The 23,136-nt window shown below is 45.5% G+C and overlaps 1 protein-coding gene across 4 annotated transcripts in view; it reads right to left on the bottom strand.

Moving 5' to 3' along the window:
• The window catches only part of PECAM1 (platelet and endothelial cell adhesion molecule 1), a 53,244-nt gene that overhangs the window by 12,820 nt on the left and 17,288 nt on the right, over positions 1-23,136 (bottom strand). For 2 of the 4 annotated variants that reach the window (XM_038546860.1, XM_038546859.1), the window contains exons 6-14: positions 19,739-19,987; positions 17,976-18,251; positions 14,099-14,383; positions 13,395-13,502; positions 12,214-12,241; positions 11,437-11,513; positions 9,434-9,487; positions 7,641-7,703; positions 2,227-2,283 (exon numbers count right to left, since the gene is read on the bottom strand). In XM_038546860.1, the coding sequence (XP_038402788.1) occupies positions 2,227-2,283; positions 7,641-7,703; positions 9,434-9,487; positions 11,437-11,513; positions 12,214-12,241; positions 13,395-13,502; positions 14,099-14,383; positions 17,976-18,251; positions 19,739-19,987 (1,197 nt within the window). The remainder of the gene's footprint in view (positions 1-2,226; positions 2,284-7,640; positions 7,704-9,433; positions 9,488-11,436; positions 11,514-12,213; positions 12,242-13,394; positions 13,503-14,098; positions 14,384-17,975; positions 18,252-19,738; positions 19,988-23,136) is intronic. The other 2 variants (XM_038546861.1, XM_038546862.1) reach the window with 1 other exon arrangement.

Genomic DNA, 23,136 nt, shown 5'->3' with positions numbered 1-23,136 from the left:
CCCCACCCCCGCCCGGCCCTAGGCTTCCTCATCCTCCTTTCCTTATTGAAATCATCTCTAGGGCACCTGGGTAGCTCAGTGGTTGAGCGTCTGCCTTTGGCTCAGGTTGTGATTCCAGGGTCCTGAGAGCGAGTCCCACATTGGGCTCCCTGCAGGGAACCTGCTTCTCCCTCTGCTATGTCTCTGCCTCTCTCTGTGTCTCTTATGAATAAATAAATAAAATCTTAAAAAAAAAAAGTCAGTGGGTACAGAAAGAAGCCTTCTAGGAGCTTCCTTTCTTTAACCAGGATCAGAAACTGTTGAGTAATGAAGACAGCCATAAAGCCCCTCTCCCAGGGAAGGTTTCTGGCTCCCAACATGACAAAGTCGGTGCTGAGATGGACTTACATAAACAAACCTTCATTAGCTTCCTCTGTGTATTTACCTTCCCACTCTGTCACTTCTCTGCAAATTTATTGTTCTTGGTTAACATGTTAAATAAGCCCCCAGTTTTAACCACTCTGCAGAGTTTCTCATCACTTCTCCCGCTAATCTGTCTTTGGTCAGTCTAACTGCCCCTTTGGGAGGCACTGGGTTATGGCCTTCACCAGCTGTAAAGGGTCTCCAGCAGGAGGCTCAGGCACAGCAGACCCTGAGACCTCCAGTGGGGGAGGAGTCCCCGTGGACTCCACACACCACCAGCTTCCTTTCCTCAAAACCAAAGGCAGTGCAGGTGTGTGATCAGTGATGGGAAGGGTAGAGTCCAGCTCCAGGGTGGCCCAGTTTGAGGACTTGCTTCCTGTGTGAACTTGGGCAAGTGTTTTAAGTGAGGCTCTATGCCTCAGGATCCTCATCTGGAAAATGGAACTTACTGTGAGGATTCAAAGAGATATTGTAACATAGACCACTTGGCATACACAGTAAACGCTCAATCCTTTCACATAACCAAAGCAACCCAAAGTGAACAACCTCAGGGACCAGGAGGGGAGTAGAAGGGGTGTTTTCACACAATTACCAAACAGGACCAAGCATGAGCCCTCCTGGAGCCCTAACTTTTTGTTATACTGGAAGGATAGAGGACATCTATTTATTTCCAAATTTGCATTTTGCTAGCTCTAGAGTGCAAAATGAGACACCAAAACCAAAAATTGCCCCAGGAGATGGTTTCCGAAAATCAGTGTCAAGTTCCACAAGAGACTGAGTTTCTGTTCTACCCTTGAAAATACCATTAAAAAAAAAATTAATGAAGGGGTGATTCTTCTTTCAGATAAGAAGTAGTCTCCTCCAGTTAAGACAGTGCTTCTCATAGGCTGGCAGCGTCAACAACATCTGGGAACCTGCTAGAGTTCAGATTCTGGAGATTTTGATTCTGTGGGTCTGGGCTGGCCCTGAGACCCCAACTGGTACCGGTCTGTGGCCCATGCTCAGAGAAGCTGGACTGTACCAAAGTTTCTGGGCCAGTTGCAATGCTTCTCAGAGAATCCACTTAAATACAGGAATGTTGTACAAAGTAAGATATCCACATAGTGACCACTTCCCCCAGAATCTTACTAATAAGCCTTGGGTTATGAGTTATTTTCAGAATTTAAAAGTAGTCTTTATATTCCATTCATTTCCCCAGAATGGGATAGAATAATTTTACAAAAAATGATACTGCTGGGAGCCTGCCCAGTTCCATGGGCACTGTGCTGAGTCCTGGGGGAAGCTCTTCATGACAAAGTGGTGGAGTGGGAACTGAGCTGGGGATCTCGAATCAAAGACAGGGAGAAACAAAGGAGCAGATCCATACCCCACCCCCAGAGAGACTAAAGCTACCCAGCATCTTCAAAGTAAAGCACTGACTTTGTCTATGAACTTTGGGCACCCACTGGTGCACCAGGGCCTGTGGAATTGGGGGCAGGTAAGGAGCGCTGGTGGGCTCCTGAGAATAGGTGGGGCCATGCCACCTCTCTTGGGGTTACATGAGCACACAGTGGTGCCAGGACACACTCCAGCCCAACTGCCCATTAGCTAGGTATGAACATGTGAGGTTCTGTTTCCCTGGCATGCAGTAGGCACTTACTAAGTGTTCATTGACTAAATTACAGCACACATAACACGTGTCTACTTTTTAAGAGTGGCAGGAGAGAGGCAGTCAATAGCTTCACCCTCCTTTGCTCCTTCTTCTTCCTGCCCCCTCCCCAGGCCCCCTGGAGGACTCAGGAGGAAGCATCCCCCAGGCTGGGGGAGTCAGGGGCCCTCACTCACCAGGGTTAGCTTTCCGGATTTCACTGTACACCGTCTCTGTGCCCTTGGTTTCCAGACCTGGAAAGTGACCAGGCACAGTCAACAGCCGCCTCTGGGCACCAGGTCAGCCCACTGCCGAAGCAGGAGAATGTCTGAGGCTCCCTGCTTGCCCGCTACCCCACCCCACAAGTGCCTGTCTCCATCAGGGCCTGGAGACCTTGTTGCCACTAAGCTCAGGCCATTTCCTGGCTTTAGAAGATCCTGGTCTAATTATCATCATTCTCAGCCTGGAAGTATGAGATCAACAGGCCATTATGGGGGCAGGTCCACCTACTCAAGGGGAACCCTGGACCTGAGGGCATCCACATGTAGAGGGGTCTCCAGTATAGGCCTGCAGCCTCCAGCTCACGCGAGGCCCCATCCTTCCTTCCCTCCCAGCGTGTCTCTGTGTCCAGCTGCTTTGCCAGCCCCTCCCAGGAGGCAGGGCTCTGAGGCCTGGGTTAGAGCCTGGGCATCATCTCTGACTTTAAGGCTCAGCTGGGACTGAGAACCACTTAAAATCTTGACAGCTGGGCTAGTTGATTTCAAATGCCAACACCTGGGCCTCATACTGATTCTGATGGGCTAGGGTGGCCCTGGCACCAGTGTTTTCTTAGAGCTTCCAGGGGATTCTAATAGGCAGATAGGGTTGAGATCCTCTGGTCTGGACTCTTATGGAAAGGCAGACAGATGACCGACCAGGGTACGGGTTATACCCAGAGGAGACTCAGGGTTTGGGGTACAAAGCACCCAGGAGGGCATCTGTTGAAGTATATGTACAGGCTGTGTATACACACACTGGTACACACACAGCACGTACATACATACACACCCACAAGCCTCAGGAAACAGGATGGGGCCCAGCCACTTCCCCTGCCTCCTCTCACCTGCACCAAGGACCAGGAAGCCTCATTGTAGAAAGGTAGCTCCTGCCATGTGGCCAACATTCTCTTTCTACAGATCCGGAAATGAAGCCCCAGACAGGGTAAGACGTTTCCTGCCACCATGCTCAGTACAAACGCGGGTGTGGTTTTCTTTGGCTGGGGCATGCCCATGGACTAACTACAAGATACTCAACTCCCTGGGCTCCAGAGATGATCCCCGACCCTGAACATATCCCTTTGGGCCCCCACAGCCCTTCCTCTTTGCCATGTCCTTCCTTGTCCTCCAAGTTCCAGGACAAGCTTTGTTTTGGCTCTTGGGCGCACACATCCTCACCCATCCACCTACTCCCTGACACTCTCACCCCTTCCTGTGCCCAGGGCAGTCACGAAGGACTCCTGTGCTCCCACAGCACTTTGGGGACACTTGCCCACGACCACACTGACAGTATTTGTCCCACGACTGTCTCCCTGGTGGACCCAGAGCTCCTCCAGGGCAGCACCTGAGGCCACATGCATCTCCTGATCCCAGGCCTCGCACAGCTACCTGGAGGCGGCCATACATATCCATACAGATAGGACAGTGAAGGCACCAGTCAATGTCCTTGCAAGTGTCTCTATCTCAGACCCATGAGCTTCAGGAAGGCCTTGGCATAATGAGCCTCTTCCCCGGAGTTTTAGATTTTAGGATTAAAATTGTGGTCATTCATTAGACACTGAATGCTGGTGGTTCCTGGGTTAGGACCTGAACACCAGGAGGAAGCCTGGGGGGGTGGGGGTTCAGATCCCAAAAGGTGACCTTGGGACATCTGGGGTGGCCAGGGCCTTGCAGAAGGCTTCATATGACTCCCCTCAAGGCCCCAAACAGGAGTTGGTACTCACCAGAGTGGCTGAGATTCCAGGCACCCCTCTGCTAGGACACCTGCTTTTCTCTAAGAGATCAGCAGAGATGCCTATGCCATTCCCCATGCTCCCTTCGTGGCACCAGATTTTGGGGGTATACAGGGAGGCTCCAGGGATTCCCAATCTCTGGGGACCTCCATATCCCTAAGGGATTCTGCTCAATGTTAGGACTGGGTGAGTCACTCCTTCAGGATGATCCTACACCTGTCGTTGCTGGGTACCACGGAAGAGGAAGGGAAAAGGTGACTCGGATCCAGAGCTTTCAGGAGCTCCAGGCTGTGGGGCAGACAGCTGGGGATACACAATATAGGACACTGTACACTGGGTGCACTGGGGTCCCTGTCAGCTCGTCCTCAGACCCTATCCCATAATGGGAGTGGGGGCCATGAGGAAGGAATGGAGGGAGGGGGTGGGGTGGCTGAGCCGGGGGACCTGGACACCCTTGTAAGATCCACAGCCCCCAGGACCACAAGGGGTGCTGGTAGACCTCTCTGGTCACCTTGGGGACACTCTAACACCCTCTGGACTCAAGAGCCACACTTGACCCCCTTCTTCCTTATAACTGCAGATCAGCCAAGGCAGTGGGGTGTTTCCACTTCTTGGCTGAGTGGCTACACTTGCAGCTGCCCCCGTGGTTCCTCCTGCTGCCCCCCTGTCCTGCCCCTCAGGGATGGGCGGGGGCTGGCACCTCAAGACGGCCACCCCTGCTCTGCTCAGCAGCTGCCTGCTAATGAGTAACCCAGGCCAACAGGCTGTTTGTCTCTGCTGTCAGGGATGTTTCCGGATGGGGCTTTATTTTGGCTTCTGTTTTTCTCTGTTAACAGAGAAAGAGATGGCTTCAACGTCATGGGGTTTTCCCAGCAATTAGCCTCAGAGCAAACAAGAAACAGACCGGGTTTAACAAGTTCCTTCCCATCCCCCCACCCCCCACCCCGCCTCCATCCCCGAGTGACTCCTTGGTCAGCAGCCAGAGCCAGAGCTGGACACGGTCCCCATCCCCTCCTCCACCTCAGCTGTGGAACTGGGAGCCTTGCGGACAGGGAACTGGATTGGCCAAGACCAAATCAAGTTGACTCATCGCTGGCCTTGAAACCACAAATCTTGATCCTTACCCTAGTAATGCCCTACGCCCGCCCCCCCCCCATGACAAAGCTCTACCCTGCTGTCCCTTCTCACCAAGGAGGCTAGGTCCAGAAAACTCAATTTGAATCTTCTGGAAACTCTTCATTTCCACCCACGTGGTACTCATTCTAGCTCTCCTGAGGCCGTCACAGCAACGTGGGGAAAGGGGACTACAGCTGTACACAGCCTGGCAAGGAAAGCACCCTTCCACCTCCTGTCCTAGGACTTCTTTTTCCTTTAAAGTCCACCCCACCTTCAAGCAAGAAAAAGAAAACCAGACACTCTAACATTCCTAAAAGAATGGATCTGGCCTTTTCAGGGGAACCTCAGAACCTAAGGCCAGAGCCCAGGGCGATCCCCATCTGCTAGAGCGCCTAGTGGAGTCTGGAGGGTCAGGGGACAGCATGATTTTTCTACACATATTCAAAATTCTTGGGCATCTTTTTCCCCATTATGGTTCCCCTTTCCTTCTGACCCCGGAGTCCCCTTAAGAGGAAGTAAGCTGTTTCCCATGGGACTGAGCCATTATGCACAATGATGGAGCGGCCTTTGTATCAGGCTCTGGTGGGACAGAGAAACCTGGAGGGGAGCCCCCTACAGCCCCTTAAGCCACATCCCACCCAGACTCGGTTCTGTGCTGTCTCCTCTTGGGCATCTCATGCTTAACCTAACTGAACCCTTTCTTCCCAGTCTTAGACACCATGACCTCCAGTTTGGTGGTTCAGTCATGCAACCTATAGTAATTCTGTTTTCCTGATCCCTGCCATAAAATTTCTCCAGTGTTGTCACATCTCTGAAATATATCTTGAATCCATCCACTGCTAGCACTTTGGTTCCGCCTTCTCGCCTGGTGATAACACACAGATCTCTCTGTCTCCTTCCAGATCCTCAAATGAGTCCAGCTCTGGCCACCTTTCATGCCTTCTCAATGCTCCCCATTCCTTTTCTTCCAAGCACTAACCAGAACCTGACACTATCTACATATTCTTTGGTTCCTTACTTTCCTGGCTCCCTCCCAGGCTATACCTCCCCGGGGGTTGGAGGTACACCATATATGTACCTTGGCTGCTTGCATAGGGGCTGGTCCGTGCACCCTTAATTTGTTAACAAGAGAATCACTTTACAATGAAATAAAGAGGAAGAGAACTGCAGGCCTGCCATGGCCCCCGGGTCTGGTCCAGACTCAGAAGCGAGATGCCCTGTGTGGTCAGACAGTACAGACCCTGGGGGCCACTCTGATTGCAGACTGTGGGAATGGTGCCCCACTGGGTAGCACACAGCCTAGGAGCTGCAGGGGACAGCCTTACCTAAAGATTCTGTGCACATGCCTGCTGACATGGTACCCAGAACCTAAGCAAGGGAAGGAAGGAACCCAAAACTCCTCCCAAATCGTGGAGCCAGAGGTGACGAAGGGATGCCATTGCCATGTGACTCTGGATAATGCTACACGTGCCTCATCTGGAAAATGGCATTCAGCTTGCCAGGCTGAGTGGACACAGCGGCAGCGCTTGGCCTCAGTAGGAGGAAGGCGGATGCATGGCAATGGCCCTAATGAGCCTCCCAGCAGGGCCAGAAGGCTCTGGGTGGCTCCTTTGAGTACAGTAGCCCATGGGAGAGCTAGGGTGAAGGACAGCTAGGAGGATATGCATGGTTATTTATGGTGTCAAAAGCAACTGGTGGGGATCCCTGGGTGGCTCAGTGGTTTAGTGCCTGCCTTCGACCCAGGGCATGGTCCTGGAGTCCTGGGATCGAGTCCCACATCAGGCTCCCTGCGTGGAGCCTGCTTCTCCCTCTGCCAGTGGCTCTGCCTCTCTCTCTCTCTCTCTCTCTCTCTCTCTCTGTCTGTCTCTCATGAATAAATAAATAAATAAATAAAATCTTTAAAAAAAAAAAAAAAAAAGCAACTGGAAGTGACGTTCTAGCATTTGCTATGGATCAGTCCAGCCTAAGTCAGTCTCCCCAGGACAGCATCGGGGCTGGGGACCTCTAGGCTGAAAACTGAGACTGAAAACTGGAAGTATAAAGCTAGTGCCACTGTTTACACAGAAGGGGACTCTGTGTTTTCAAAAGCATTTACCCAAGAGTCCCTTTAAATAGCCAAGCCCTCACTATCTTCAAAAATGCATTTCATTTCCCAGAGCTCGGTGTATGAGCAACTCTTTAGGGATGATGCTGGATGTGGGCAAGGAACAGACCTGTAGAAGAAAGCCCAAACATCCAGGAATAAGGCTGCCCTCAAAAAGTCTCTCAATGAACACACTTCTTAGGACTTAGTAATTGCTCAATAAAACCTACTCATAATTAACAAAGTTTTATGCTTTGAAAGCCTCAGCAGGGGTCAATGCTCCTGCTGTAGGCATGTCCCTCAGGTCTGTCTGCTAACCACCTCCCTTCTGACCAACTGAAGGGACCCTTGTCCTTGGGTGATGGCACACCTCACCCTGTTTGCCTCCAAGCAGAAAACAAAACAACTGCAGTGATGGTGTTTACCTTGGTAAGGCTCAGGTGAGGTCACTTCTACTTCTGTGTATTCCACATCCAACGTCAGAGGCTCTGCTCAAAAGAACCACAGCACCCTACAGTTAGACAAAGTCTTCCTGGGGGGCCTCAGCCTGTATTAGAGATTTCTATTCAAGTGACTGAAGGATTCCCTATTCCGAGGAGGAAGCCATACACAGGCTGAATGCCATTCCAGGTGAGCAGGACACATCAGGCCCGGGAAGGTAGTGATGAGTCCTCCTCCCCCCAGAATGTGGAGGGAACCTCCTGCCCAGACCCTCCATTGTTTCTACAGGGGAAGGATCTGTAAAAGCTCTGTAGACATGGAGAACAGCCAGGATCAGCCGCGGCAGTTAACTCTGGAAGTCTACCCTTTAGCCACAGGCACAGGAAGTTATCTCCAAGACGGAGAGGATCTCAGGAAATGGGGAACAGGTGTCCCCCAGCCTAAAGATGCCCTGAGAGTATAAGCTGTATGCATAGAAAAACAAATTAACAAAAACCCTTGGGCTGCTATGGGGAAATCTGGTAAATGAGTTTGTCTTCAACTCAAAGTAATAGTATTGTTTTATTTTTGAAGTCTTGGAGTCAGGTTTTCTCACCAGCACCAAAAGCAGTGATGTGCGGTCAAGAACATCGGTGTTTAGTTCTTTAGAACTTTAGCTCCCAAGATAGCAGCCCCAAGGGGAAGAGAATTTTGAAAAATAATTTAGTCCAATCCTTCTGAATTTTAAGTCCATAAAAAAGAATCTATTGTTCATTGTCTTTAAAAACTAGCAGCAGTGCAGGAGGCCTGGGTGGCTCAGTGGTTGAGCATCTGCCTTTGGCTCAGGTCATGATCCTGGGGTCCTGGGATGGAGTCCCACATCAGGCTCCCTACAGGGAGCCTGCTTCTCCCTCTGCCTATGTCTCTGCCTCTTTCTGTGTGTTTCTCATGAATAAATTTATCTTTAAAAGATATTAGCAGCAATGCTATTTTATTTTTTATAGTGTATGTTTTATTTTTATTAAATACTTAGATATCAAATAATATTTATAAATTATGTATGAAATACACATAATAATAGTAAGTTCCAGCATACCCATCACCTCTTTTAAGAAAAAGAACATTTTTATTACCTCTGAAGTACCCTGTGTGCTTCTCCCCATCCTAGACCCTTAATACTTTCCTTCCAGCTTTACTGAGGTATAATTGACATGCAACCTTGTGTAAGTTTAAGGTGTACAACCTGATGATATACCACAATGCTATTTTAAAAACACCTGCACCTCTACTATCCAAGAGAAAAGAGATCCTCCTACGGTACCCAATAGCCCATTCTGAATCAGCTAGTTCCCTGTTAGGTATAACCCAGCTCTTTCTTACTGGAATTTAGGTTCTTTCTTTCTTTCTTTCTTTCTTTCTTTCTTTCTTTCGTTTATTTTAGAGAGAGAGAGCGAGCAAGTTGTGTGTGTGTGGGGAATCTCAAGCAGACTCCATGCTGAGCTTGAAGCCCAACATAGGGCTCGATCTCACAACCCTGAGATCATAATCTGAGCCAAAACGAAGAGTCAGATTCTCAACAGACTGAGCCACCCAGGGGCCCCTAGGTTACTTCCCAGTAAGGACACAAGATAGAATCTTTGGAGCAAGTGACCAGCCACCTCCGTTTTACACAGCAGCCAGGGAGAGTGTCACTGAGAGAGGGAGGAGGGGCAATATCCCCAGATCTTAACCATCTTAGTTCTTTTGTAGGGGGTCTTTTTTTCTGTTAAGGTTTCTAATTTTAAAAAAACTTAATTACCTTTATTTTCATTTATTGGTTTCATTGCATGGTTTCCAACATCTTCATTGTAACCTAGTTGAAAAATAACAATTAGGATGAGGGGCAATGGAAATCCTAGTTTCTTATATAACTTAAGAAACTCAATGCCACTAACACATGAAGTCAAGCCTAACTTCCTTAGCATAGTGGGCAACCAGCAGTGTAGCTGATTTTGGATTCCCTCCTGGTCCTCCTATGGCCGCATCCAACTCCTGTGTGGTCTCTTTATAAATACCAGTGACTTGCTCACCATCCTGTGGGAGGGACACTTATGCTTATGAATTGTTCAAGATTCAGAATTGTTCACTTTGAGCAAACTCTTTAGAAATTAAGCTTAATTCTAAAGGGATGGGCCGGTAACCAGAAACAATTAGAAAACTAGCAAACTAACAACTCTCCAACTAGAGAGCTAGATGCATGAGAACATGGTTTAGAGAAATTGTGGTATCTCCAGTCTGTCACCTCAGTGGGCAAAAAAAAAAAACACCTTTTTAAACTTTTTTTTAATCAAGTCGTTCTCTATTAAAAATAATTCTATGGATTATAAATAATATAAATAATACTTCTAAAGAATACATGATTTTCCATTATGCATTTAAGTTAATTACTTATTGTGATTACTAAAATATCTTATACAGTGAAATAATCCATGGAGACAACATAAGAATTAGAGTATTTCTTGCATTTTGGAAATTTGGGGGAAAATCCTATTTTAATATAAGTCTATATTAGCATTTAATTTAAAGTGTCTATGTATTTATGTATAATACAAATACTCAAAAGACCCCCCCATGCCACCATATTTCTGAATGTAATTTCTCAAAATGATACATTTGCTCTTTTCTCTTTATGGTCCATTACTTTTGTTATTACAAATGTCTTACTCACTTTTTAGTAAGGATTGTACCACATAATGTACTTTCTTCAGTTCTTGTTCTATTTGATGGATTTCAGGAATACATTTTCCCCAGTTTGTTTATTTACTTATTTATTATTTGTTTGTTTTATGTTTATTTTTTTAAGTAGGCCCCATGCCCAGTGTGGGACCTGAACTTACCACCCTGAAACTGAGCCACATGCTCTGCTAACTGAACCAGCCAGGCACTGTCTTATTCCCTTTTTAAAGGTTTATGATTTGGTAATATAACAATTACTCAATTCTCAAAACATATTTCTCAAGTACGCCCTGCAAGAGGCATATTTGAACTATTCTAAAGTTCTCATTTTGTGGAACACTTACACAATTAGAAAAGAACATGAGCATTCTATTCCCAGACTTACTGATAAAGAAAACTGGTCTGGGACAGGGTATAGTATGTGATAAAATCACCCACCCCTCTGGGAAGCAGCTGGCACCTCTGCTCAAAGGCTCAAGCAATTTTCTCCTAGACCTAATGGGATTAAGAACTCCTGGAGATTGGCTACCCACTCTACTGAGCTGACTTTCAAACTTGTGCTAAGCCTTATAACCAGGTGTTCTTTGATTGTACCACTTTTTTCTTTTAAATGCCTCCACTAACAGAGAAATATTTAAATTAGTTGTGGCAAAATCTGAATGGAAACCATCTTGTGCTTGTAATAATTCCATCTGAGAAGATGTTTTACCAATGTCTTTGGTTTTTTTTTTTTTTTGTATTTTTTTTTTTTTACCAATGTCTTAATTTGATAACTTCTCTCTCTCTCTCTCTAACAAAAGGATAGTAATTATACTTGGACAATGTTTAAAGTTTTGAAAGATAACCCAGGATGGGTATCCACAGCATTGTAATTATTCTCCACCTTTCATTCCCCAGGTGTTTAGGCGGTGGTAAAATTAGGGTAAAATGCTCTGCTTTGCTTATCAGCTCACCCTTCCATGACTGATTGGATTAAGTGCCCCTGCTTGAGGACAGGGCTTCCTTTCCAACTTGAACTCTGTCACCTACAGATTCTAAGAGGGGCAAAGGAAAACGTTTAGCAACTGCAGGAAACCATGACTCTACCGTAATGTCTGTTGACTTCAGTATTGGGGTCTGACAACATCTTCTCATTGGTGGAGTTCAGAAGTGGTACTGCTGGCCTTAAAATGAAATTTCAAAGGGAAAGAAAAAAATGTGACTTTTTTTGGCTCTGACTTCAAACTAAGAAAATAATCAAGGAAAGATTATGAGAAAACCAGGAAAAGATTTCTGAAGTTAGGAAAACTTTTACCCTCTCGTGTGGAAAACTAACATTTGACAAAATATTTCAAAATATTGACAAAAACATTTTGCTGTTAAAATAAGTATCAGGGCCACGGTGCATCTCACTGCTCAGAATTCTTCATCTTGTGCTACTGCTTTTCTTCAGAACAGAGCTATCCTTTCCATACTTTTGGATTTTGGATTTCAAGAACAGTAAAAATATGACAATCTCTCTCTCTCTCTTTTTTTTACAATCTCTTTTTAAAAGCCAGTTCTATTTTGCCAAGTAAGTAAATTTTTAAAATTCCATCTACTACCAGTATAATTTCATAAGGAAAAGGGGATTTCACAAGTAACAGTATAGGAAGGACATGACCTCAGAATAAAGCTATTCTTTCCATGAAGGACAGCTGGCAATCTTCCAAGGAGCCAAATACACACATGTGCATACACACACATCCCTATACCACTTGCACCTAAGACTGTATTTTTCTGAGTTTTCCAAGAAAAACTGAAAAGTTTCTAACAACCAGCATTTCCCTACAGTTTATGCATGTCTACAGAGCAGTCACCTATCTTCCAAGTACACACACTGACCTGGACATCTCCACTGGCGTCTGCTTGGCTTTAAAAGAGAAAGAGAGAATCCAAAGTCAATATAAAATATCCACATCTGTACTAGATAAAAACACTCATCTCAACCATATTTGACTTTCCTGAAGATTGAATATCAATAAAAAGAGAAAAGAAAGTCAAATATATTCCTGTTTTTTAAAAAGAAGAAAAATAATGAACAAAGTAGATCTTCTCTTGGTCTTATACCAAAATATTTCACATCATTTCCTCCAGAAATATAACATTTTGACTGTTTTAACCAGGAGTGATTTTTCTTAGTGGAATGTGATAGAGATAAAGTCAACCATAGAGAAACCAGGTAAGCCAGATAAACGGGCAACTATCTCTTTGATTCAAAATGATTCCAAAAAGTAAAGGCTACACCAGTCCTTATGCTTTTAATTCCAGGCTGGCCTAAGACCATGGCCAGGAGCAGTTTTAGGAATGGGTTGATTCTGGAGCCTGTCTTCCCAGAAGGGTTGCAGCTTTCTTGTTCTAGAAAAAGCATAAGACCCCTCCTCATCCCATCTGTCCCCACCTATCCCAGGAAATAGTACTGGAGCTCCAAAAGAACCTGCCTTACTCTGCAGAAAGTTTTCAGAATTTAGTGGGACTGTGCCTTTTCCCTCAAGTTCAGGCTAGCTAATTCTGATTCCTGAACATCAGTGGGTGATCCTGGCTTCCCTTTCATGTGTGGTTAACCTCAAGCACAGGGTAGAAATCATGGCACAATAGGCAGATCAAGTGAGAGGCCTTCAGTGGATGAGGGGGAGACGGGTCTCCATGGTGCTCATACCCTACTACTGACTGCAGTACTAGGTGTGGCCAAATCCACATAAACAGCTTCTTCTGTCCACATGTAGATACAACCTCCCCCCGCCCCCAGATGCATCTTTTCTGGGTTGTCCAGCTGGAAAGCAATTGCTTGCATTTGTGCCTAACTGAATCCAAGGGGCACTAAAAGCTTTATGCCTACCGACTCCAAAATCTTTGGTTATCAAGATGACACCCCAAGGAGAAAAACAATGGTCGTCAGTTATATCTCCTCAGTTCCCACTGGGACGGAGCACCAACCCTCTGTGAAGCTGAAGCCCCTCATTTCCATGGCCAGTTTCCTGGCCAAGGTAGCCTGCCAGAATGGAACAAAAGAAAACTGTACTTACCCTTGGCTTTCTTCAGAATATAACATCTGGCCCCAAGTATCAAGACACCAATTATCACTCCAATGACAACCACTGCAATGAGTCCTTTTATCCATGCAGCAAGAAAGACTGGAAATGAAGACAAAAAATACATACATACACATACGTTCTTCCTCTACCAGGAAGAATAATATCAGGTTTAGGCAACAAGTAAGACTAATTTTTATAGTTTTTGTAACTATACAGCATCATACACAAGCATCTACCTCTGAAGGACACTGTTCATAACTGGAACAGAAATATTTTTGGGGGTTTGTTTGTTTGCTACAGAGTCAACTATGGTCTTAAAGGACCATTCACTGAAGTAGGCTCTTTTTTGAGGTCTCTTCAGTCCTTCTCCCTCACTAGGAAACCACCCTCTACCCACTTGTGTGGGCTTGCCTAACTATATCTCTTCTGCACGATCCAATCCCGTTGGCCCCAGGTAGTCCATGGGTGGACATTTGACCCAAAATGGGCCAATTGTTATCTCTCTACCAAGAATTTGGAATTACGACTATGTGAGAAATTTCTAATTTTTTATAGTAACCAATTCCTCTTTTATATTTAATTTGGATGCGTGTCTGTCACTTGCAACAAAAGAGCCTATAGGACACTGGTCTCTTAACCCTCTGTGAAATGAGCTAACGCCACACTAGATCCCACTGTTTGAGACCTTGACTCACCTCTGACTGTCAGTACGTTGCTTTGGGGACTGCTTTTAAGGCGGTTGGCTCTATTGGAGGCTGTGCAGTAATACTGTCCCTCATCCTCCTTGCTAGCCTTTGACTTGTACCAAACGGCGTGGGTTTCATTCGAGGTGATTTGGTAGAGGAGACTGCCCGCTTCTTTGTAAAACCTGTAGGTGATTGGACCAGTCGCCTCGTTCACCGAGCACAGAAGCTCAATGTCCTTCCCAAACTCCACCTCTGCATTCATTAGGATAGAAAGCTTGACCTCATCCACTGGGGCTGAAAGGCAGCGAAAGGGACAGCACTGAGAAGAGGCGGAGGCCAGAGAGAAGGAATGCTACACAGCACTGCTCATGGCCAGCCTCCTGCTGCATGGTGACAGAGATCGGGATTGCGTCTTTTACCCAATTGACCACCACCTTCATCCCACATTCTTTACATCTCCCCTCCTCTCCTTAGACCAGAAGGGCAGCAACAGATGTCTCCTGAGCCTACATTGTTTATATACGTGATGCTAGGGACACCTCCCTTTACTTAGCACCTCAAGTATTACTGACCACTCAGCCTGATGATACAATTAATCTCTGTGCCCTGTTGAGATTGTGTGTGTGTGTGTGTGTGTGTGTGTGTGAGAGAGAGAGAGAGAGAGAGAGAGAGAGAGAGAGAGAGAGAGATTTCCCTCCCTGTGCTTACAAAGATGTAGGCCACTTCCAGATCTCATGAATAAATTTGACCCACTATCTTTAGCTAATCCCGTTTTTTTCTCCTTTTCCTTTATGAATGCTCTACATCAACAGCTCTCAAATCCTCCTTTCCCACCTTCTCTTTACTCCTGACATCTGACCTCCATCTGCTCTGGAAACTGATCTCCATCTCTAGCTTTGAAGAAATTCCAAAGGTCACGTGATCTCCTGACTCTCCCAGCCCTGAGTCCCCAGCAGATTAATTCTAGTCCATGAGAGGTGTCCTTCCAGTCTGCCAATCTGTGGCTTCCCCACAGCTCTCAGCTGCCCCAGGACGTTCCCAAACCAATACAGCTTCCTCTGTGGCTTCTCTGATGCCTCCCAGCCCAGATTCTCTTTCCTCCTCACCTGTCACTCCCTCTTTAGTCACTAGTTTGTTTTCCTTTTGCCCCTTAAATATGGACTTTCTGCAAAATTCAGTCCTCAGCTTTCCATCTCTGTTCTTTTTTTGGTGATTTCACCTACATCATAGCTTCTGCTTGCGCATTTAACATATAAACATACAGCATTTAATGCCAAACTACATAGCTTTAGATTATTCCCCTGAATTCCAGGTCTTGATTTTGACCTGAACATTTCCACCTCAATGCCCTACCGGCTTCTCATTCCCGGCAGATCCAAGCAGTTTCCTCCCATATACTTTTTCCATGGTCAATTACCAAAATTCTGATCCTAAATTGTCTCCCAAGTAGACCTTCCTGTTAGTGTGAGAATGGGCTGGTCAGCAGATTGGCATCTGATTTATTTATTTTTTTAAGATTTATTCATTCATTTTAGAAAGAGAGAGTGTGAGAGCAAGTGGAGGGGCAAAAAAAGAGAGAGAGGGAGAGATCCTAAGCAGACTCCCCTCTGAGCCAGATGCCAGGTTCCATCTCATCACCCTGAGATCATGACCCAAGCTGAAACCAAGAGTTCAGAGGCTCAGCCGACTGAGCCACCCAGGGGCCCCTAGCATCTGACTTATGAATCATCTCCCTGTGAGTGCAGTGGGTGGCCGGACTTCGGAGATGCTGGTCCCACAAAAGGGGGCACCAGGCCAGAGATGAGAAAATGAAGTTCAACCACAAGGGCAGAGCCCTGGGGGGCACAGCCTGAAGCGCAGAGGGGGTGGTGGTAAGCCAGTCTCAATTCCCAGCCCCACTGCCCACCAGCTGTTTGTCTTAAACCTTAGCTGCATCATTATAAAATAAGGTTAATATTTCCCTGGGTCTTACAAGACTATTGTTAAGTATTAATGGGGATAATTTACTAAAACACTTCACACAAGGGTGCACACATGGTCAGGGCTCAGTAAATGTTAGCCACTAAAATTGGGCCCCCAATTCACATGGGCTTTTGCATTAGCTTTTTAAGATACTGTGAGGTCTGAGACCTTCACTTCTCACAGATAGAGTCCCTGGGTTAATCTTCCCCAAGCTCCATTCCCATGATCTCCTTTCCTCTTTCTGGCTCTTATTGCACATATGACAAATTTCCAATTCTGAAGACTGGCACCCTTCACACTTGAAAACTCAGTCACTTTTTTAGTTTGCATCCAATGATTTTCCAGTCCCTTGTTTCCAGCCATCTGATTGGCCCAGTCTTTTGAACTACTCCATGGAGACTTTTTGCTCATGTATTTTTTTTTAATTAATTAATTAAATTTTTTTATGATAGTCACAGAGAGAGAGAGAGAGAGAGGCAGAGACACAGGCAGAGGGAGAAGCAGGCTCCATGCACCGGGAGCCCGACGTGGGATTTGATCCCGGGTCTCCAGGATCGCGCCCTGGACCAAAGGCAGGCGCCCAACCGCTGCGCCACCCAGGGATCCCTTTGCTCATGTATTTAACTGGTAGGCCATCTGCAGCACTTTCTTGACCCATTGTTGAGACCCAGCTCTTCAGCTTTTCATCCAGCTCTTCCCACTCAAGCTAGATGATATCTCTCATGCCCTGAATTCCTATCACTGTTATCGTAAGGATAGTTCACGTGACAATCATGGGTTCCCTAGTAATATTTTTTTTCTATGCTTATTTGCAGTGTTATTCAAAGGCACTAAAATATTCCTCCATTATTTAATCAGGACATTCCTGTGTTTCTTGTTATATCATCGAAAATGAAGTATATGTTTTCTTTTTTGTATGCCCTATAGCATCAGATACTTTATATATATTGATGTTAATTTGAAAAGATGGCTCCTTTTAGACCACACATTAATTGAAGCAGGAATCTCTATCCTACTTAAGAGATCCACAGTGGCACATATAGATAGTTATTTTTTAAAGTTTTCTTTTTTTAATTTTTATTTATTTATGATAGTCACAGAGAGAGAGAGAGAGAGAGAGAGAGAGAGGCAGAGACACAGGCAGAGGAAGAAGCAGGCTCCATGCACCGGGAGCCCGACGTGGGATTCGATCTCGGGTCTCCAGGATCGCGCCCCGGGTCAAAGGCAGGCGCTAAACTGCTGCGCCACCCAGGGATCCCTATAGATAGTTATTAAACAAGGAGGAGGAGGAAGAAGGAGAAGCATATTAAGTTTTTTTACAAGATGCAGAATATCTCAGAGATGCAAGCAGTGGCACTCCTGAGGCTTTCTGAGACATGAGGCTCCACAAGACAGAGGCTTAAGGAAAAATATCCACTCCAGCATAATGGTATATTTCCCCTGAGTACGACAGCCCCAGTCCCATGAGACTTGCAGCTCTGATGGCAGCAGGTTCTGCATATGATGGAATCTGCCTCCCCAGGAGTCAATAGTAGAGAAGAACTCTGGTCTACAATTCTCAGGGATGGCTGTTAGTTCATCTACAAAGGAGCAAATGTTAAGGGAGCCCAAAGGCACAACTTTAGAGCTTCTTGAAGTCAAGAAGCTCTTATATTTGCTCTTATATTTTGCTTTTTTGCTCTTATATTTTAACAGTTTCCTCCAAAGGTTCTGCAAAGAAATGTTACTGGCCACACCAATAACCACCAGATATTTCCTGGCCCCATTTACCTGGGCCTTGGTCTCCTTTGCCACATGGCATGTTTATGGACTTTGCGCTAGTACCACCCACTTGTGCACACAATGCCTGGGCAACCCCAGACCTTTGAAAATGTGAAATAAAGCCCCCAAACAATAAGATTTCTTCCTAAGCACAGCAACTTACCTATCACCTTGACACGCAGAACTTCACTGACCATCTCAGAATGGGAATGACAATTATCCACGATACACTGGTATTCTGTGTCTTTTGTTGGGTTGTCTTTGAATACCGCAGGCTCATTTGAGCTCATGTCACGGCTCTCCAAAATGTTACTTGTTTTTAAAAGGTGATAAGATATAGGTGTCGTTCCGTTTATGGATTGGCAACTGACTGCTATAGTCTGTCCTTTTATTACCTCGGAGCTGGAGTCATAAAAAATCCTGGGCTTGGATAGCATTTCTAGAATGACAGAGAGAGAAACAACATGAACAACACAGAAGGTGGGCACAAAGCATCCAGCCCAAGAGGGTCGGTCTCCAAATTCTGCTCTTTGCTTCTCTGGTATTACCATAATTACCTGCCCATCTTATCTACCTTTACAGGACTACTTTAAGATAGGCAGGTAATGTGTGTGTGTATGTGTGGTAAGGAGAGAGAGAAGTGAATGCTATAAATAACAAAGGATGACATAAATTCAAGAAAAACATTACATCCTCCAAGTACATGTTTATTTTCATATATCTCACATACACATGCTCACACATTCATGTGTTGTTGTGTTGAGATAAGATACAGGAAAAGCATAAGAAATGTAATAAGTACCCAAACCGATTCTTTTTTTTTTTTTTAAGATTTTATTTATTTCTTCATGAGAGACACACAGAGAGAGGCAGAGACCTAGGCAGAGGGAGAAGCAGGCTCCCTATGGGGAGCCCAATACGGAACTCGATCCCAGGACCCTGGGATCATGACCTGAGCCAAAGGTAGATGCTCAACTGCAGAGCCACGTAGGTGCCCCACACAAACAGATTCTATCTGAAAATAAATTCTCAGTGTCTTGGCCTCTCTGGATAGTAAATTGCATGCCTCAAGAAGCAAGAATTCTACTAGGTCGTTATTTAGAAGTTTGCTTATTTATAAAGCTTATAAAATGTAATGGCCCACGTTTGTCTCTTGCATTATTTTCTTTGGAATTTCATGACGAGAGAGTTGACAATAGACTATGACCCTGATTGAGCTGAGACTAAAATCTCTGCTGCATAAACCATAGCCATGGGTTAAACTGAAGGACTGAGTAGCAGCAGAGCCTGTGACAGCTTGACCAGAGTTCCACATTCACTTAGATCTCTCTATCTACTCGGACAGTGGTCCAGGGCCAAGCATCCCCAAAGTGACTAGTTAGAGGTGTGGAATGTGGCCCCATCCTGACCTGCATTCTAACCAGATTTTGCATGCATGGTCAGCTCTGGGAAACACAGCTTTCGGTGGTTCCAGTACCTGCATTCTGCTTACCAGAAGTCTTAGCCTTGCTGGTCAGCCAGGATATAGATTAAAAAAACAAAACAAAACAAAACAAAACAAAAAACTGGGAACTGAGATCCTAAAGTTTAGTATTGAATAAGGAGCATTTCCTCCCTGACTTTTTGAGTGGGTACCTGTTCCAGTAGCCAGAATCTTGCCAACCCAGCCACATCAGCAGTATGCAGCCACAATAAAGCCATAAATTTGACTTTTGCCAACATGTTCCTTGTATTGCCTCTTTCCTGTGCTCTGAGCAGGAATTCCCGCTTGTTTGGTCTCTTGATTTCACCGTTCCCTCTTTCCCTCAGGTTCTTTCCCTGCCTCAGTCTGATCTGCCTTCAGACTGGAGAGGGTAGCAGCTGGTGGTAAATTGCATTGCTCTCATCCCACCCCAAGACTATCTGAGCCAGGGAGGATGTACTCACCACACACGGTTATCTGGACTGCACTGCTTCTCTTGACCACCTTGCCCATGCTTGCGTTGCAAGTGTATGTCCCACTGTCCGTCGCAGAGGCTATCTTGGTGAAATTTTGAGACTGTGACACAATCGTGTTCTCCTTCTGGATGGTGAAGTTGGCTGGGGGTGCTTCTGGAATGGAGCACCACAGGTTTAGGCTTTCTCCCTGGTCCAGACGGGTGATGGAAGATTCCAGCTTCGGCTTGGAAAACAGCTCTGAAAAACCAGTGAGTGGAAGGGGGTGAGATGTGTTTCCAGGCACCACTCCCACAGCCCCATTATGGAGAGGGGAGAGAGATTATCAGGGAAAGGACTCTTACAGGAAGCTCCCAAGGCCAACTGGGAATGTTCTAGGCAGAGGAATAGCAGGTGCAAGGCCTGGCAGGAAGCACCACCCAAAAGTTCAGGCATCCTGGAACATCATGGGAGGAGAAGAGGCCAGAGGAAGACCCATAGGTCTTGAAGGACCTTGGGAACCACCTAAAGAAGTATGAATTATATCCTAAGGTCAATGGGAGCCATGGAGAGTTTGGGTCAGGGGAATGACATTGGACATGTATGAAGGGGAGATATTTGGGTGGAGAATGGATGGAGTTGAAGGGGCCCAGTCTGGAAGCAGGAGGGATGTAGTGCAGGCTTAAAGCAGAATAAGGTCATGAGGCTGGGGAAAAGTGGCAGCTGGCCACCATCCCTCCAGAACTTTTTGCAGAAGAAGATGAAGATGACACCTGAAGCCTTCTGAAGTTGAGTACTTTGTAAGCTAGAACATTCTGTGCCACTTTAAGGAGTCATGAGTGCCATAATTCAGGTTGGATGCCAACAGCAGTAAAGACAGAAGTTGACTTTTAAGAAGCTTGGCATCTCCTTATTTATTTTTAAAATATTTTATTTATTTATTTGACAGAGAGAGAGAGAGAGCATAATCAGGGTGGAAGGGCAGAGAGAGGGGGAGAAGCAGGCTGCGCAAGGAGCCCGATGTGGGGCTCAATTCCAGGACTCCAAGATCATAACCTGAGCTGAAGGCAGATGTTTAACCAACTGAACCACCTAGGAGCCCCTTGGCATCTCCTTATTTGAATATCCCCTGAAATACACCAAAATTTTACAGTCATGGGATAGGTTTTTATTTTCAGCTGCTGGGAAATTACTAATTAACTACTTAACCACTGTGAAGACTTGGTCCTTTGTATAAGCAAGTACATGCTGGCTTCAGGATAATGGCCTTCGTTGCAGAAGGAGTCAGTAGTTATTGAGAGTATCTGGATATTCAGAAAGAAACAGAGACCCAAAGTTCCTCTTAGGAAAGCATCTTGGTCTAGAGTTTGAGAATGCAGCCAGGAGTCAGGGAATCAAATTCTACCTTTAGTTCTAAATTTTCCCACCATAAAGGTTTGGGGATACAAATCAACATTGTCATTGATGTTTCATAGCTATGGGAGTCGTTTCCATTATAATTGATCCCCAAATAAAACTTTAAGTAAAGTGGTAGCCCAATAATTAATCCATATTTTATCATGACACATTCCACCCTTCCTCCCATATAAGCAATGACTTCTCTATTTTCAGAGCACTGTCAAAAGCTCTAGGTTAGGAGTGGGGAAAAGAAATCCAAGAAATTGACATCCTCACAATCTCATTGGGTGGACACCAAAAAATGTGAAAAAGTGACTTAGCAAGAATCCCAAAGAAGTGACTCTCTGTTTAAAGATATGTAAACAAAAATATGAAAAGTAGAAACCATCCTGCAGAAGTAGGTGCAAGATGGTTTAAAATTAGGAATGAATTGTTAGGGAACAATAGTCCATTTGTAAAGGACATAATGTAACAGACTGACAGAACCATTATGTAGACTAATAAGGATTAGACTTCTATTTGCTCATTGAATGAATATTTATCGAGCTCCTACAATGTGCCAGGCTCTCTGCTACGTAGCAGTGATGTAAGGTGACTTGAGCCCCAGACCTGGTCCTTCAAGAGCTTACAGATGCTAGATCTTTGTGGGACTGCTGACATAAAGATGGGAACAGAGTGTGATGGGAACTGAGGTGTGACCATGGGACTCTCCTGGGGGAGCCTGAAGGGACATCTGGGACTTGGCCTTTAGGGTCAACATTAGTTGGCCAAGGGGAAAGAGTAGGAGGGATGCTGGGAAGGAGATGGGGTCAAAGTGAAGGATTATGACCATGCAGGAGTTTAAGCCCATGAATAGTGATGTCAAATAGGAGACAGATTAGAAGGGCTTCTCCTATAGCTGGTTGAAGAATGAACTAGAACAGAGATGCTCCAGGACACTCCTGCAATAGATCACCTTGGTGTGACGGCCAGTGTTAGGGTGTGAGTTGAGAAGCCAGGATAGAGTTGAGAGACCTGGCAACACCTGGTGACAGATTGGATCTGAAAAGGTGAGCAGTGGTGGGGTGAAGTTGTCTTTTTTATCCAAAGACAAATGACTAATTCAATGATTCTCATCTTCATAAAATTCTTGTGAGCTGCTAAAGTCACTGTATAGAGCCATTGACAGTGAGGCTTGATAACAACAGGGGTGTGGATAACCAGGTGTATAGGTGGGCCTGGAGACATTTCCAAAGGCCTGATAGAACTTGAACATGAGGGTGCTTGCCTGCCAGCCCTGATGTGGCTCAGTTAGCTCCGTGTGGAAAGGGCAGAGCTTGGGATCACAGAGCACTCAGGCTGAAGGGATGGGAAGGGCAGCCTGAAGCACTAACATTTTGCTATCTTGGGCCAGGGAGGCTGATCCACTGAATGACTTGCATACTCCACATAATAAAGACTTCTGGGTGTAGATGATCACCTACAACAGTAGTATCTTGGGCACCAGTGATGCTTTTATGCTCTCCTAAAGTAGCCTGGCCCTGCTGCTCTAAATGATGCTAGAGTCAAGTGGTTCACCACTTGGCTCCTGTTGCTTTCACAGCAGTACGCCCATCCCTTTATTATACTTGTTCATGATATTGCATTTGAATGGTCTATTTATGTCTGTGAATTCTTCAAGGGCAAAATCTGACCTTAAGTAGCTGTCTATCCCCAATAAGTTGCCCAGCATAAGAAAGTACTCAATGTATGTTGAATTGAATACTTTTCTCTAATGAGATACTATGTCTTGTTGGTGAAAAACATCATGTACCATCAAGATAGTTGTCATTATCAATGATAAATTAAATTGCTAGTACACACTATAGACCAGCAGGATCCAACGCATATGCCAATCATCTAGTCAGGAAGTTGGCAGCCTACCTGTGATACTTGGACTGTCCCTGTGATTGTACACACAATGGTTGACACTTAGAAGGCTTTCTGTAAATGAAGGAATGAATGAACACCTTCATTTGGCAACCAAGAAGTGC

This window comes from Canis lupus, chromosome 9, assembly GCF_011100685.1.
Source record: "Canis lupus familiaris isolate Mischka breed German Shepherd chromosome 9, alternate assembly UU_Cfam_GSD_1.0, whole genome shotgun sequence".
NCBI classification, from domain to species: domain Eukaryota; kingdom Metazoa; phylum Chordata; class Mammalia; order Carnivora; family Canidae; genus Canis; species Canis lupus.
This window is presented reverse-complemented; position numbering and strand designations above follow the sequence as displayed.